Source organism: Bos taurus, chromosome 2 (assembly GCF_002263795.3).
Source record: "Bos taurus isolate L1 Dominette 01449 registration number 42190680 breed Hereford chromosome 2, ARS-UCD2.0, whole genome shotgun sequence".
Taxonomy (NCBI): Eukaryota; Metazoa; Chordata; class Mammalia; order Artiodactyla; family Bovidae; genus Bos; species Bos taurus.
In genome coordinates this window covers 64865815-64879642 of record NC_037329.1, presented here as the reverse complement: position 1 = coordinate 64879642, position 13828 = coordinate 64865815, and the positions used below count along the sequence as shown (strand labels likewise).

Sequence of the window (13828 nt, the reverse complement as noted above, 5' to 3'; positions counted from 1 at the left end):
TGTAGTAGATGGAATAGAAAGCAGATTGCTAGATCCCCCTTTTATGATTTTTCTAATAGATAAGTCAATGTAATTTTTTAAAAACTAAAACAACAAAAACCCTTTCAGTTCCAAAGCACTGAAATTCTTGAAAGGATATGTATCACTGATTAAGCAGAAACGATTCTGACTTCGACACCTAATAGCATCATTGGACAGGTGGGGAGAAGTTGACCCTGCAGTGAAATGAAACGCCCATGGGTAGTAGCCTGGGAAACGGGAGCCTCATAAGAGGACTCTCAGATTTCAGGTGATATCCCCACATAAGGCACAAAGAACCTGCACATGCCGTGTACAACAGAAATCAGCTGTTGCTACACTGATGAGTACACTAAGCTGTGTTCACTTAACAATCAGTTTTCAGGTTGGCTCTCTCGCCCTGCCAACAAGGGTAGAGTTAATCACCACTTAAACAGATTGGTCTCTAACACCACATGATGAAAATGGAAACGCCTTAGACATTTCTGTCCACTCCCTCTCCTATGCCCACCCCACCTTCAACTTCAAACACAGAAGTATATGTTTGGCTGATTTCTATTGAATTCAGGATACTCCGTGCACACAGCTTGCTTCCTTCCCCTAACCAGTTCCTTTGAGCCCATCAACGGTGTCTGTGTCTCACACCTCACAATTGAGTTTGCCTTATCTCTCCCGTGTCTGTCACTCTCTAGCCTATGACATGTGGCCAGAGGAACCTGGTTTGAAGATACACAGCACCCACTTTGATTGAGCTAATAGCAACTTCAGGTCAGGTGCTGACTGTGCTCAGTTTCTCGGTAGAGAAGCTAGGCATTATCATGCCAGTGATACCTTTTTAAACAAAACAAAACAAAACAAAAATCAGTGCGGGGTAGATGAGAGAGGGAAGCCAGATGAAAAACTGAACACTTGAAAATTCCATTTTCAAAGTGCATCTTCAAAGTACACTTTGAAAAAGCAAAAAATATCTCTCAGGAAGCCACCTCTTCTGACTGCAATTTGGTTCATAGCTTTGCCTCTCCTTGTGACAATCATATCCCAGGTTATGAAACAAGATCCCCGGGTAAGCAGTGACCTGGAGGATGACGAGGAAGTTCCATATCCCCCTTTCTGTCTGCCTCTAAACTACTGCCAGGAAGAAAGCTACAAATATTTGAGAGTTGCAATAAAGTGTTCAGAGTGATTCTGATGAAAATCACAGCAGTTCCTCTGGTGGAAGGGCAGTCTGTTTTTGCTCAGATTAAATTCTCAGGAATGAAATACAAGCAGACAAGAAACATCTCACCAGAATCACCCATGTCAATCTTAGCTAAAGACCCATCACTAAGTTTTGTTTGGCTTTTTTAACAGCCTGCATCCCATATGGCACCCCACTCCAGTACTCTTGCCTGGAAAATCCCATGGACGGAGGAGGCTGGTGGGCTGCAATCCATGGGGTCGCTAAGAGTCAGACACAACTGAGTGACTTCACTTTCAATTTTCACTTTCATGCATTGGAGAAGGAAATGGCAACCCACTCCAGTGTTCTTGCCTGGAGAATCCCAGGGAAGGGGGAGCCTGGTGGGCTGCCGTCTATGGGGTCGCACAGAGTTGGACAGGACTGAAGCGACTTAGCAGCAGCAGCAGCAGCAGGAGCATCCCATATAACCACACAATGCATGTTGCTTTCTTTGAGAAGTTATTTTTGAGAGCAATTACGTTTCCAGTTTCCTAGAAGAATGATTCTGGTGGAAAGAATCCACAGCTAGACTGATCATAATCTAAACGAACAGCCTTGAAAGTCACATACACACACACCCCACCTCACAGTACAGTGACTAGCTAGTGCCTTCCCACGTAACTAAGCGGCAAGCCACAAGGTGCAGCCAGACCCTTCTCTGAGAAGAAAACAACATTCCCAAAGTTGTTTTTCCCAAAATGCTGGGTTTAAAACTTGAGCCTTTGCATGAATCTGCTACTGGATTAAAGGACTCACTTAACCCTTCACCAGGCTCCATGGGCAGTGCAGTCCAGCCAGCTAAACAGAAGCTGGGCTTGGGTTCACTGAATATTATTCATCTATCAACATCTTTAAAATGACAAAATCTATATTTGTTGATTTGACCTTGGAAATGAAACCCTAGTTCACCAATTTCCCCAAAGTTCCAGTTGTACTTTAAGGGGAGATTTTGACTTCTGAAAAGACTCCTGAGAGGGGCCAGGAGCTCCTGCTCAGTGAGAAGACTCTGCAGGAAATGAGGGAGGTTTGCTGCTAGCAAGACCCACCTCCCCTTCTTTCTCCACCTGGCCGGTGCCCAGGCCCTCTGTCAGCCTGCCAGCAGCTAAGCCTGTGGGACTGGAAACTACATTCCTTTGAAAGATCTTGGCAATTTGTGCCTGGAATTTGATGCATTAGTTCTAAAATTAAATAAAGATCCTGTAGTGTTCTTCAAAGAAATATGGCGTGGCTCTCTGACAAAACACATTTTTCAAGTGCTGACCTCTGGGAACTTCAACTAGCTTCATATTTCAGGCTGACACTGCTCACAGGCTACTGTCTAGTTGCCCAAGCAGGGCTGGTTATCCATATATTTTCCAGCCTCCCGATCAGCTTTTAGCAGAGGAAGGTGAGGGGAGTAAATAAAAAGAGGAGCGCCATTCATTTAAATGCACATCCCCCTCCCAGTTCCTTGGGGAGAAGCCCTGGTAATTAACTCTAATGAGATTAAAGTAACTTGGAACTCTTCATCTTCCCAGCACTGTAAAAGTAAATCCGCGATAAACCAGTGTGTGCATAATATCCAAGTCAATCTTTTCCTGTAATGCAATGGCCCCTCACTTCCACCTAGGCCCAGGCTGGAGAGGGGGGGGAGGAGGAGGAGGCCTGCCAGCCTCTTACCTGCGCTTTGCTCCATCACTTCTTTCTGACACATGTCTTGAACGTTCACCGTGCAATTCACGATGAACTCGGGGGACGAGCAGTCGTTATTCAGTTGGAATTCTTCACACTGGTAACACTGAATTTGCAACGCAAAGCCTGTGGGACAGACGCAGTCCGGTTCAGACCCAGCTTCACAGAGACCACCCGGGAACCCACCGTCCTCCGACTGGCCCCAGCCAGCGTCGCTTCCGCGCTAGCGCCTGGGGCTTCCAGAAAGGCGGCTGCGGCAGAAGCCAGTAGAGGGCGGCGTGGCCGAGGAAGGTCCTGCGGGATAAAGTGGAATTTTGCTCGCGACCCTTAGACCCTCGCTCCAGAAACAAAGAGCCTATCCGACACCATACCTGGCCATTCCGCACGGAAGTTAGAAGGAGGAACATGCAGCCTGAGAGCGGAGTAGCTCCAGAGACTTGCGTCAGCTCCAGTCTACGCCGAAGATTTGCCTAATTGTTAATTGGTTACAAATGAGTTAATTGCTATTTTGGCACCAGTCGCGATTGCCTTTGCAGACGCATTTTCGGTTTTCTTTTATTTTTGGCGTCGGCATTCTAGCGCTGTGGTTCGCAGGCTCCCTACGCTGAAGCTCTGGAGGAAGTGCCGCTGCGCCCCAAGTATCCCACCTTTCTTCGGGACGGTTCCCCGAAGCAGCAGGGGTGGCCGTGGCGTGGGAACGTGCCTGCGTGCTTGTGTTTGTGTGGGCGTGCATCCCCGGCCGCTTTCTGCCCCACTTTCGCGGCTCGATTTAGCTAGGGCTCCGGCTCGGGGTCCCAGCTCTGCAGAGCTGGGTTGGAAGTCGGTCTCGTACTGGAGGAAAGGAGTCAGACGTTTCTCACCTCTCTCCGCTCCAGCCTGACTGCTCCGCTCGCATCTACGAGCTGCCTTCCAGACCCAATTCCCCCGGCTCCCGGGCAAACAAGTCGCGGACCCGGCGCAACCCCTCCCAGCCCCACAGCGGTCGCGCTCCGAGCGCAGCAACCCAACCCGGGCGCGCCCTGGCCACAGGCTGCCCCGCGTGCGGCTCACCTGTCGGCGGCGCCACTCCCACGGGTTGCTAGAGACGCCCGACGACTTGGCAGGTTCGCTGTCTGTCGCCCCAGTTCCCTAGCTGAGACCCCATGCGGCTCGGACCCTGCCTCCTTCCTAGCTTAGCTTCTTTCTACCGCGCAGCCCAACCATCTGCAGCCAGAGTCCCACCAATCCGCCGCTCCCGCCTCTCCTGCAGCGCGGGATTTGGAGACCTTCCCATCTAGCGCCTTTGAACACCCCTCGCCGCAGCCAAACTCCCTCTGGGCCAACCCGGAGCAGCACAGGACCGGAGATGGGCGCCCAGGGAGGCAAAGGGGCCGGCGGGTGGATGGGGTGTGCGCGCCGGGCCGGACAGCTGGCCGCTTCGTTTTCTTACCTTGAAGCAAGAACAATCCGCAAAAAGTTGCTGCGACGCCGAGGACCCACATCCTCCCGGAGCCGCGGGGCCGGGAGCGAGCAGGCGCATCAGAAGCTGCGACCGCGGCGGAGGCTGTCCGGGCCGCAGCGGCTGTGGCTGCCGAGGCTGATGGGGCCCGCTCTGCTGCCGCCGAGGCGACCGCCGCCGCCGAGAGGAGCCGCAGGTGCCGCCGGCGGCGCCCGCATCGCCCGAGCCGGGGCTCCGGGCTGAGGGGTCGCCGCTCCTCTGACTCGAGCTCCCTGGCGGAGCACGGAGTCTCTGGAGTTGGCGACGGAGAATGAAAGAACTACTGGCGATCCCGAGCACCCAAAAAAGTCTCCTGTCTTCTCCCCACCTCCCACTCCAGGCACCACGTGACGGCTGCCGAGTTGGGGTGGGGGTGGTGAGCGGGGAAAGCTGGGACAGTCTTTTCACGTCCCACCCCCTTCCGCTCGCCCTCTCCTCCCGCCTCCGCGCGTCCCCGGGACTGGGACGCCTAGAGAGGTAGAGAGCGTGTAGTTTTCCGAGGCCCAGAGGCTGGAGACCAGGGAGCAGCGGGAGGAGGGCGCAGCAGGTGCCGCGGGGATCCGGCGGGCGCAGTCTGCAGGACCTGGGAGGTGAGGTCGGAAGACTGCGTGCCCGTGGCCCTCTGCTTGCAAGGGCGCGCGCGCCCCCCACCCCTTTCCTGAGCCCCCGGGGATGGTAGGCTCCTCCGCCGCAGGGTCTCTCCGGCCTGCGGGACTGGAGCTGCGGGGCCGCGAGGGGCCGGGCGCGCTCCAGTGCGTCTGGCAAAGTTGCACACCTGTAGGCCCTTTAGAGTGTCCCATGAAGCCGCGCCTTCTCTTCTGGTCGTTACCGGGATTGGATTCTACTGCGGCGGGGTGGGCTGGGTGTGGTGGGGTCCGTGACCAGCTCGACGCGCTCTGCACTCGGTTTATCTGCCGCGCGCACCGCTGAAGGGTGCGGTGACACCGCCCTGGTAGCCTAGCCCAGGAGAGGGCCACCCCGGGAAAACCTAGATGAGCTCCCACTAGAAAGCAAACAGGGGTGAAGACGGGAGTTGTTCTACTCCATCCCGTTTCTCGAAAAGACCCGGCAGCTACCTTCGGCTTCCCTCCCAGCCACGGGTAATTAGCATATACACCCGCGTCCTCGCGTGTACCTTGCCTTCCCAGCCCAGGACTCGGTTGCTGGCTGAATCCCGCACCTCGATTCCTCCTTTCTCTACCGAGCGATCCACCTGGAGTACTCGAGGGACTACATTTGCCTTCCTGACCACCGAGCCCTGCAGCAGGTGGTACGGGAGCCCGCTGGCCCGCCGGGAGCGCCTTAGAGCCCCCGCCCCCAATCCCGCTCGTTCGCTCTCCCAAGACCCTAGGGAGCATCCACCTCTGTGAAAAGGGCTTCATAAGCTCTGTCCCTCCCCACCTCGGGCCTCCTCTAGGAGGAAGCTCTCTCAGGCCGAAATGCTGATCATTTGTTTGCCTGTCCTGCCAGCAGAGCGGGTCTGGAAATGAGCTTAAAGGGCTTTCTTGTAATTCCTCTGCAGAGATCGTTCCCTATCTGCCTCGGGCCCCCTTTCTCCCTTTGCCCACCTCTTCCTCTCATTTCTAGTTGGTAAACCCCTCAGGGAGATAAAACTGCTTTGACCATTACTGGCTAGTTTGCAGACTCCAATCTTCCTACTGGCTGAATTACTCTTTCTGGAGCCATAGGGCGTTTGCTTATTAGTCTGTCTTTCTTCTGGGAACTGTAGCTAGAGCACGTGTGAGATTCAAACAACTAATTGGCTCAAAGGGTCCTTGAATAAGGTTCAAGCTTTCAGTGGGTGCCATTGTGATATGACGTTTATTCAGCAATGAAACAAAAGAATCTTAAAAAGTTTGAAAGACACACAATTTTAAGACAACAAAATTCAAATGTAACAAATTGCACAAATTAACCAAATAACACTGATCATACAATACTCTTTAAAGAAACAAGTGTGTACTAAAGTATCCATAGATCCTAAAATATTTGTTATGCCTAGTTTACAAGCTCCTGTACAAAAGCAATTATAAATAGTTCACATCTAGAAAAAATACACAGTAACCTTTAAAATAGAATTTATCCTTACATATAAACAGACTTTGTAGAAAAAAAGGATATTAAAAGTAAGAATTTTTCATAGCACCAATCATCTTATGTTTTACAAAGTGAACATTGCAAATAGGAATCAGCTTTTATTTATAGATTGATCAGATTTTAATCAAAAGAGCAGGAAGATAAAAATCAACAAATAATGTTGAGAATCACAGAGAACCACTAAGTAGAAGGAGGTGTAAGGAAATGATTGGAGGGAAAATAGAACTACATTGTTTCTGATACATATCACTTCTGATCAGTGTCGCACTTGAGTTCCTTTACAGTTTTCAATAGAAGCAGGATAACACTTCTTACTAGAATCTGAATCTGTCAACAACTTGGAATTTGCACTAGAATTAAAGTTTCTATCAAACTGAGATTATGAGAGGGAGATGACAAGAGCCCTCTGTTTTTCTGGCAGGCCCTGTTTTCATTTTACAGAGTGTACCCACAATCTGAGGACTAGGACAGTGACCTGAACAAAAAGTTGATTTGGAATTTTTAAAAAATATATTATCAACTTCTAAGACTTAGGACATCATTTCAAGAACATGGCACTGATTCAATTTATTGCTGGCATTTTTTTTTTTTTTGCTACAAATATAATTTCTTTTTCAAGAAAATTTACAACTTCTGTACAAGTATTCAAAAAAAAAGTGCAAAATTAAGACTTCTGTATCCTGGGTGTGTTTACTTTTAATCCTTGTAGAACACAACAAATAGAATCTATCTTTATTTGCCCTTTCAGGGAAGTAAGCTCAGTGGGCTGCTGGCTCTGAGTCTGACAGTGTAGGCTCTGGTACTGCAATCATTTATGTGTTGTCATCTCTCCCTGCCCTGCTCCTCCCACCCCTGTTTCTTAAGTGCTCCATTTCCAGCTCACTAAGGGGTGGAGGGGGAACGTCCTTTATACATCATTTGAACCCTGACTTGCACAGGAAGAGAAGCTATCATATAAAGAATCACTCAAAGATTCCAGGTGGTCTACCCCAGGTCTCTCAGAGCTACTCAAAGAGGCCTCTTCAGTTTTTTCTTTTTCTTCCTTTTGTCCTTCAACCTTGTTCAGAGAGTTCTTCTCCTTTCCTAGTAAGATCACAGTATTGCCATCATATTTATTGAATGACTCCAGGGAAATTTTGCATAATCTATTCTCAGGATCTTCTCTGGTTTCTTCAACTTGTTTCAATTTCTGCAATAAAAAGAGGAAAATATTAGAAACATATTTCTTTGCAAAATCAAGTTATTCTAGCCAATATTCAATTATTGTTGGTATAAAGCACAATTTAAAAGGATAGAAGGAACCTACAAGTCTTTTAACAAATCTTCTCGTATAATTTAATGTAATAATAAAACCAATTTTAGGGATAAATCAAGACTTTAATCATTTTACTGAGATAAATAGGTCCCAATTTGCAAATCATTTAAGTGCCACTTAATTTCATTTTAAATGGATCCTTCTGAAATTTGTTCAGGTAAAGTGTCTTCTTTTTCTTAAAGTTTCAAACACCTTTCTTTTCCTAAATATTAGTAGTTGTCCTATTTCTAAATATGGATAGGGATTGAATTGCAGCCAGAAATGACAGTTCTACGTTAGAAAAAAAAAAGCATACAATCCTTTAAATTGCCACACAATTTAAGTACATGTTAAATTTGTCAGAAGCATTGTCACATGTGTATTTTGTCTGCTCACAAGTCTTATGCTATTGGAAAGAGATCTTGGGTCTGAGGGGACAGATTCTTCAAGGCCCAAGGGCTTAAAAATCATACTAATAGTTCTGCACCCCAGTAATCTCTCCTCCAGGAGGTTCTAGTAAAACCGATTTAAACAGGAGTACTCATAGGCTGTTACTGGTAGTCTCTGGGACTTCATAAAAGTCATATTTGATAATTATTGTAGGTGAACTCTGTAAACGTGAATATATTCAGTTGCTTAAGTAGTTCCCGAGGTCCAAGGTGACCGGAGGCATAGATACAAAAACTGACAAATGTGGAAGTATTAAAGCCATGACCACATCTCTCTTCTTCTTTTCCTCTTTCAGGCAAAAATTCCATCAAAACACAAGGAGGACACAGGAACAAGCCTTAGAGATAGTAACAGTAGCTATCATTTATTAAGCATCCACCATATAAAAGACACTGAAAGTACTTTATCTATAAGGCTTTCCCTTCTCCCCCCAGCAAACCTGTAAGTTACAACTCTTTTCGACCCCATGGACTGTAGCCCACCAGGCTCCTCATCCATGGACTTCTCCAAGCAAGAATACTGGAGTGGGTAGCCATTCCCTCTCCAGAAGGCCTTCCCTGACCCAGAGACCAAACCTGCATCTCCTGCATTGCCTGCAGCATCTTTACTGTCTGAGCCACCAGAGAGGCCTGCAAGATGCACATCTGCACTTTAATGAGGAGGAAAACAAGGCTCAGATTGACAGGGTTACCTGCCCAAGGTGGCTCAGCAAGTGATGGAGAAAAAGATTTGAATTCCTGTCTGGCGACCTTCGTCCAGTATGTTATTTTTTTTTTTTCATTTTGCCACCCAAATATGCCAAACCATCTGAATTGCTCCTGTCAAAGGCCCTAACAAGGCAGTTCTATTCCCCACCCCTCCTCCAACATAGCTATGATGGATGTCAAAGGTACAATGAGGAAACTGTATTTGGATCTGAGGAAAAGTGGACACAGTCAAAGCCTGTGAATTCTCACATGCTAAATATTTAATTTGTTGTTGTACAGTTGCTCAGTTGTGTCTGACTCTTTTGCAACCCCATGGACTATAGCTCACCAGGATCCTCTGTCCATGGAATTCTCCAGGTAAGAACACTGGAGTGGGTTGCTATTTCTTTCTCCAGGGGCTCCTCCTGACCCAGGGATCAAACCTGTGTCGCTTGCATTGGCACACAGATTCTTTACCACTGAGCCACCTGGGAAGTCCATTAATATTTAATAGAAAGAGAAAAGAAAAGGACACAGAAGTGGATGGCTCTGGTGTCCCAAGAGCAGGCTCAGACAGCGTTTGTCTCTCTGCTGTGGGAAATGGTGTAATTCAGTGGGAATATTTGAGAATCATCCTTGAAGTGGTATTTATTTCATTATACTATTAACGTACAGGAGCACTACTCACAGAGCTAATTTTTGATCTGAAATGGCTACCTCGAGACCAGAGATGGGCTGACGAAGAGATTCCTAGGTGATTACAGAAAAGTGGCCCCATAATTAGGAACAACTTCATGTAGCAGCCCCTTTTCATGCTGTGCCAATTTTAAGCATTCTTTTAAAAACAATTATAAAGTACAATGTGAAAAATACATGGAGGGGGTAGAAAAGCTTTGATTATACTCCTGCTGCTGCTAAGTCGCTTCAGTCGTGTCCGACTCTGTGCGACCCCATAGACGGCAGACCATCAGGCTCCCCATCCCTGGGATTCTCCAGGCAAGAACACTGGAGTGGGTTGCCATTTCCTTCTCCAATTCATGAAAGTGAAAAGTGAAAGTGAAGTTGCTCAGTCGTGCCTGACTCTTCAAGACCCCATGGACTGCAGCCTACCAGGCTCCTCCGTCCATGGGATTTTCCAGGCAAGGGTACTAGAGTGGGGTGCCATTGCCTTCTCCACTGATTATACTGCTGCTGCTAAGTCACTTCAGTCATGTCCGAAACTGTGCAACCCCATAGATGGCCTCCCACCAGGCTCCCCTGTTCCTGGGATTCTCCAGGCAAGAACACTGGAGTGGGTTGCCATTTCCTTTTCCAATGCATGAAAGTGAAGTTGTTCAGTCGTGTCCGACTCTTAGCAATCCCATGGACTGCAGCCTGCCAGGCTCCTCTGTCCATGGGATTTTTCAGGCAAGAGTACTGGAGTGGGGTGCCATTGCCTTCTCCATTGATTATACTAAATGTAGGTAAATAGAGGGCATTCAATGTAATTTCCTCCTCACCTGAGTATCTTCTCCCTTTTTTCTTTATTCAAGAACCACAATTCTTTTTCTTGCCTATTTCTGGTCATTGTGGATCTCAAATTCATTCAATAAACACTCACTAGAGAAGCTATCATGAGGCTGGTGGAAGGTTTTGGTGCCGAGGATATATAGCTGAATAAAATTGCAGGCTTCCCTGGTGGCTCAGACAGTAAAGAATCTGCCTGCATGCAGGAGACCCAGGTTTGAGTCCTGGATTGAGAAGATCCCCTGGAGAAGGAGATAGAAACCCACTCCAGTATTCTTGCCTGAAAATCCCATGGACAGAGGAGCCTGTACAGTCCATGGAGTCACAAAAGAGTCAGACACAACTTATTGACAAAGCAACAAGGAAAGGGTTATTTACGTGAAAACACTCACTGTTTATGGGACAAAAACAGTGCATCTTGTTTTCTAAATGTTTCCCACTTGTAGGTTTGGTTCTTTCAATTAATTATGACAAAAGCCTACACTGGCCGAGGAGGCAATGGAAATAAAGGAACGGCCCACTATAAAGTCACACACCTTCTCAGTCTTCCTTCTGTTTTCAGTTTTGATGAGGGGTGGGTGCCAAATATTCTGACTGTAAGAACATCATCAGTACAAGAGTGATGGTGAGGAAACACAGGCATTCGACCTTGGTGAGGGAGCTGTAGGGACTGGGAGGACTGTGGCCAGCTCCCGAGCATGTGCCTCAGCCAAAGGCAGGAGCAGCTACTCAGACCTAGCTCATTGCTGCTGTGCAGAAACATGAGTCCAGATTTGGTCCAGATCTTTGATTTTAAAGTTAAGGCCACAATATTTGCTCATATTTAAAGTTCTCTAATTTTAATTATTTGCTTAGATTAAGAAAACAACAACAACAACAACAACAAAACCCCCACTGCATATGTCAAGTAAGTAATCTTTGCAGTGTTTGAACTCCTGAGCTAGTGATTTTGTTTTATAGGTAATAGCTGACCCCCTCTTACTCCTTCTCTCACCAGTTTTCAACCTAAAAATCTAGCCCAATGCTAATCATCAGTAGATTCTCGATGGAGACTGGAAGATGGATTCAGCTTTCTCTAGCATCAGCAGAGTTTCAGCTGTTGGCTTTGGTTTCTCCAGTGGTCCTGCCAGCTAAGAATAAAGACAATGAAGTGGCTTACTTTCCTTCCTTGAATTAGAAGTATAGCCAGCCAGCCTCAACATTGTCTTGTCAGATCTCAGGTATGTTAATTTTGAAGTCACAAAACATTTAAATTTAAAACATAAGGAGGGATTGAGGTCCAACAGGACTGTGCTTAGGATGGATCTGTTGAATGGTAACAAAATAGTGAAACAGAGCAGGACCCTTTGGTCCAAACTCCCCTCCCCAATGTCCTCCACCTGTCTTTTGTCTGTACAAACATTTTAGCCAAAGGATAAGTTTAATTAAAGAAATGAGAAAATACAGAAACAAAGGAAAACAATCAAACAAGACAAAACAATAGTAGTTTAGTCAGTAAGCAAAGTTAAAGGCCTTTAGTTCTTTCTCAAGGGCTATAGATAATATCCTGAGCCATATGATACAGCCATATCCGAGCTGTCTTTTAGATACTGAAACCCCTATTTGGTGGAAGAAGTTAACTGCACGATGACTAGACTCTAGCCATGGCATAAACTGGCTTCAAAAAATGGGAACAAACTGACCCTGGAACTGAAGACTGACTGTACATAAAACAATCAAGATTGTGCTTATAAGACCACCCCATGACCAATTTCAAAATGCCTGTCAGAGCTGCCTGTGTTGATTCTGCATGTAGCCCCCTCCCTCTGCCTATAAATGCTTTAGCCCACCGATGGTCTGTGGGGGTGGGGAAGTGGGATGGAGTTGGCCTATGGACAGCAGTCTGCCAAAGCCGTCCCCCTCATCCTCTGTAGGCTGCTGCTGCTGCTAAGTCGCTTCAGTTGTGTCCGACTCTGCGTGACCCCATAGACAGCAGCCTAACAGGCTCCCCCGTCCCTGGGATTCTCCAGGCAAGAACACTGGAGTGGGTTGCCATTTCCTTCTCCAATTCATGAAAGTGAAAAGTGAAAGTGAAGTCGATCAGTTGTGCCTGACTCTTAGTGACCCCATGGACTGCAGCCCACCAGGCTCTTCCGTTCATGGGGTTTTCCAGGCAAGAGTACTGGAGTGGGGTGCCATTGCCTTCTCCAGTAGGCTGCTGGTCTCCAAAATAAAGCAAACTACCCTTTCCTCCAGGCTTGCTTCTTTATTGGCTTTAGAGGAGTGAGCAGCTGGACTTCCATTTCGGTAACAATAGCGCACATCCATTGGTAACAAATGTATGCGAAGGTGCTTTGAAACTAATCATGGTAATAACAGTATTCAATTAAGTGCCCCTGATAGTGCAAAGATTTAAGGCCGGAGGAGAAGGCGATGACAGAGTACGAGATGGTTGGATGGTATCACCTCACTGAATCAATGGACCTGAGTTTGATTAGGCTCCGGGAGATGGAGGACAGAAGCCTGACATGCTACAGTCCACGGGGTCACAAATAGTGGGGCACAAATGAGCGACTGAACAACAACAGCAACAACAATTAAGTGCCTGCTCTGCACAGACACTTGGCTAAGCACACTGCATGGATTATCTGTTTTCATTCTCCCATCAGTATTATGGCGTAAGGTATCACTGTTCTCTCCGTTTACAAGCAATCAGCCAGAGAAAGGAACTTGTTTAATGTTATGGAGCAATACCTGGTGGGATCTGGATTTGGACCCAGGCAGTCTGCCTGCAGAGTCCAAGCTCTTAACCTATCCTGGAAAAGAACTTCACATATATCAGCCCATATTACCTTTAAGGGGAGCATGTGAAATAAGAATCACACAACAACTGTGATAGTATTAATAAGAAACCTAGTAAAGATTCCTGATGAAGACTGCGTGGGTTCCACATAACACTGTCATTTCCTTTGTAGAGTGTGCTTCATAGAAATTACCATAAAATTAATATACTACACTTGCCACCTATAGGTGGCAACAGTTGTACAGTTCACTTTTTGGTGGGGCTTTTCACTGTACTTGGGAACAAAAGTTGGGCTAAAAAGGGTGAGAATATATCTTCAAGTTTAAAATAAATAGTTCTGCTTATTCCTAAATATTTTCCTGTCCTTTGTGCAATGACATTATTAACAATAATTCAAGCACAAAGTAGATAGTGTCATATTCTCCAGAAATCCCTTGGTAATTATCCCTTAACTAATTTGATTCCTTTTAGTCAATAATCAATCAATCAAATCAATCTACTAGGTGAATAATCATGTGGGCCTGATTCTCAGAGAGAGTTTCATAGAAGAGGGGGCTCTTGGAATGCTTTTGAAATATAGTAAGTAAGAAGGCAATGGCACCCCACTCCAGCACTCTTGCCTGGAAAA

At 46.9% G+C, this 13828-nt stretch overlaps 2 protein-coding genes across 6 annotated transcripts in view; both read right to left on the bottom strand.

Moving 5' to 3' along the window:
* LYPD1 (LY6/PLAUR domain containing 1) overlaps nt 1-4695 on the bottom strand; it is a 68662-nt gene extending 63967 nt beyond the window's left edge. Inside the window, exons 1-3 of one of the 2 annotated variants that reach the window (XM_024975656.2) lie at nt 4495-4695; nt 4338-4367; nt 2897-3034 (exon numbers count right to left, since the gene is read on the bottom strand). In XM_024975656.2, coding sequence (XP_024831424.1) covers nt 2897-3034; nt 4338-4367; nt 4495-4564 — 238 coding nt within the window. In that variant the 5' untranslated portion in view covers nt 4565-4695. 2 annotated transcript variants of the gene reach the window in all.
* A 1542-nt stretch (nt 4696-6237) lies between these two features.
* The window catches only part of NCKAP5 (NCK associated protein 5), a 1102414-nt gene continuing 1094823 nt past the window's right edge, over nt 6238-13828 (bottom strand). For 3 of the 4 annotated variants that reach the window (XM_024980953.2, XM_010802114.4, XM_015475847.3), the window contains one exon: nt 6238-7671. In XM_024980953.2, the coding sequence (XP_024836721.1) occupies nt 7390-7671 (282 nt within the window). In that variant the 3' untranslated portion in view covers nt 6238-7389. The remainder of the gene's footprint in view (nt 7672-13828) is intronic. The other variant, XM_024980966.2, reaches the window with a different exon arrangement.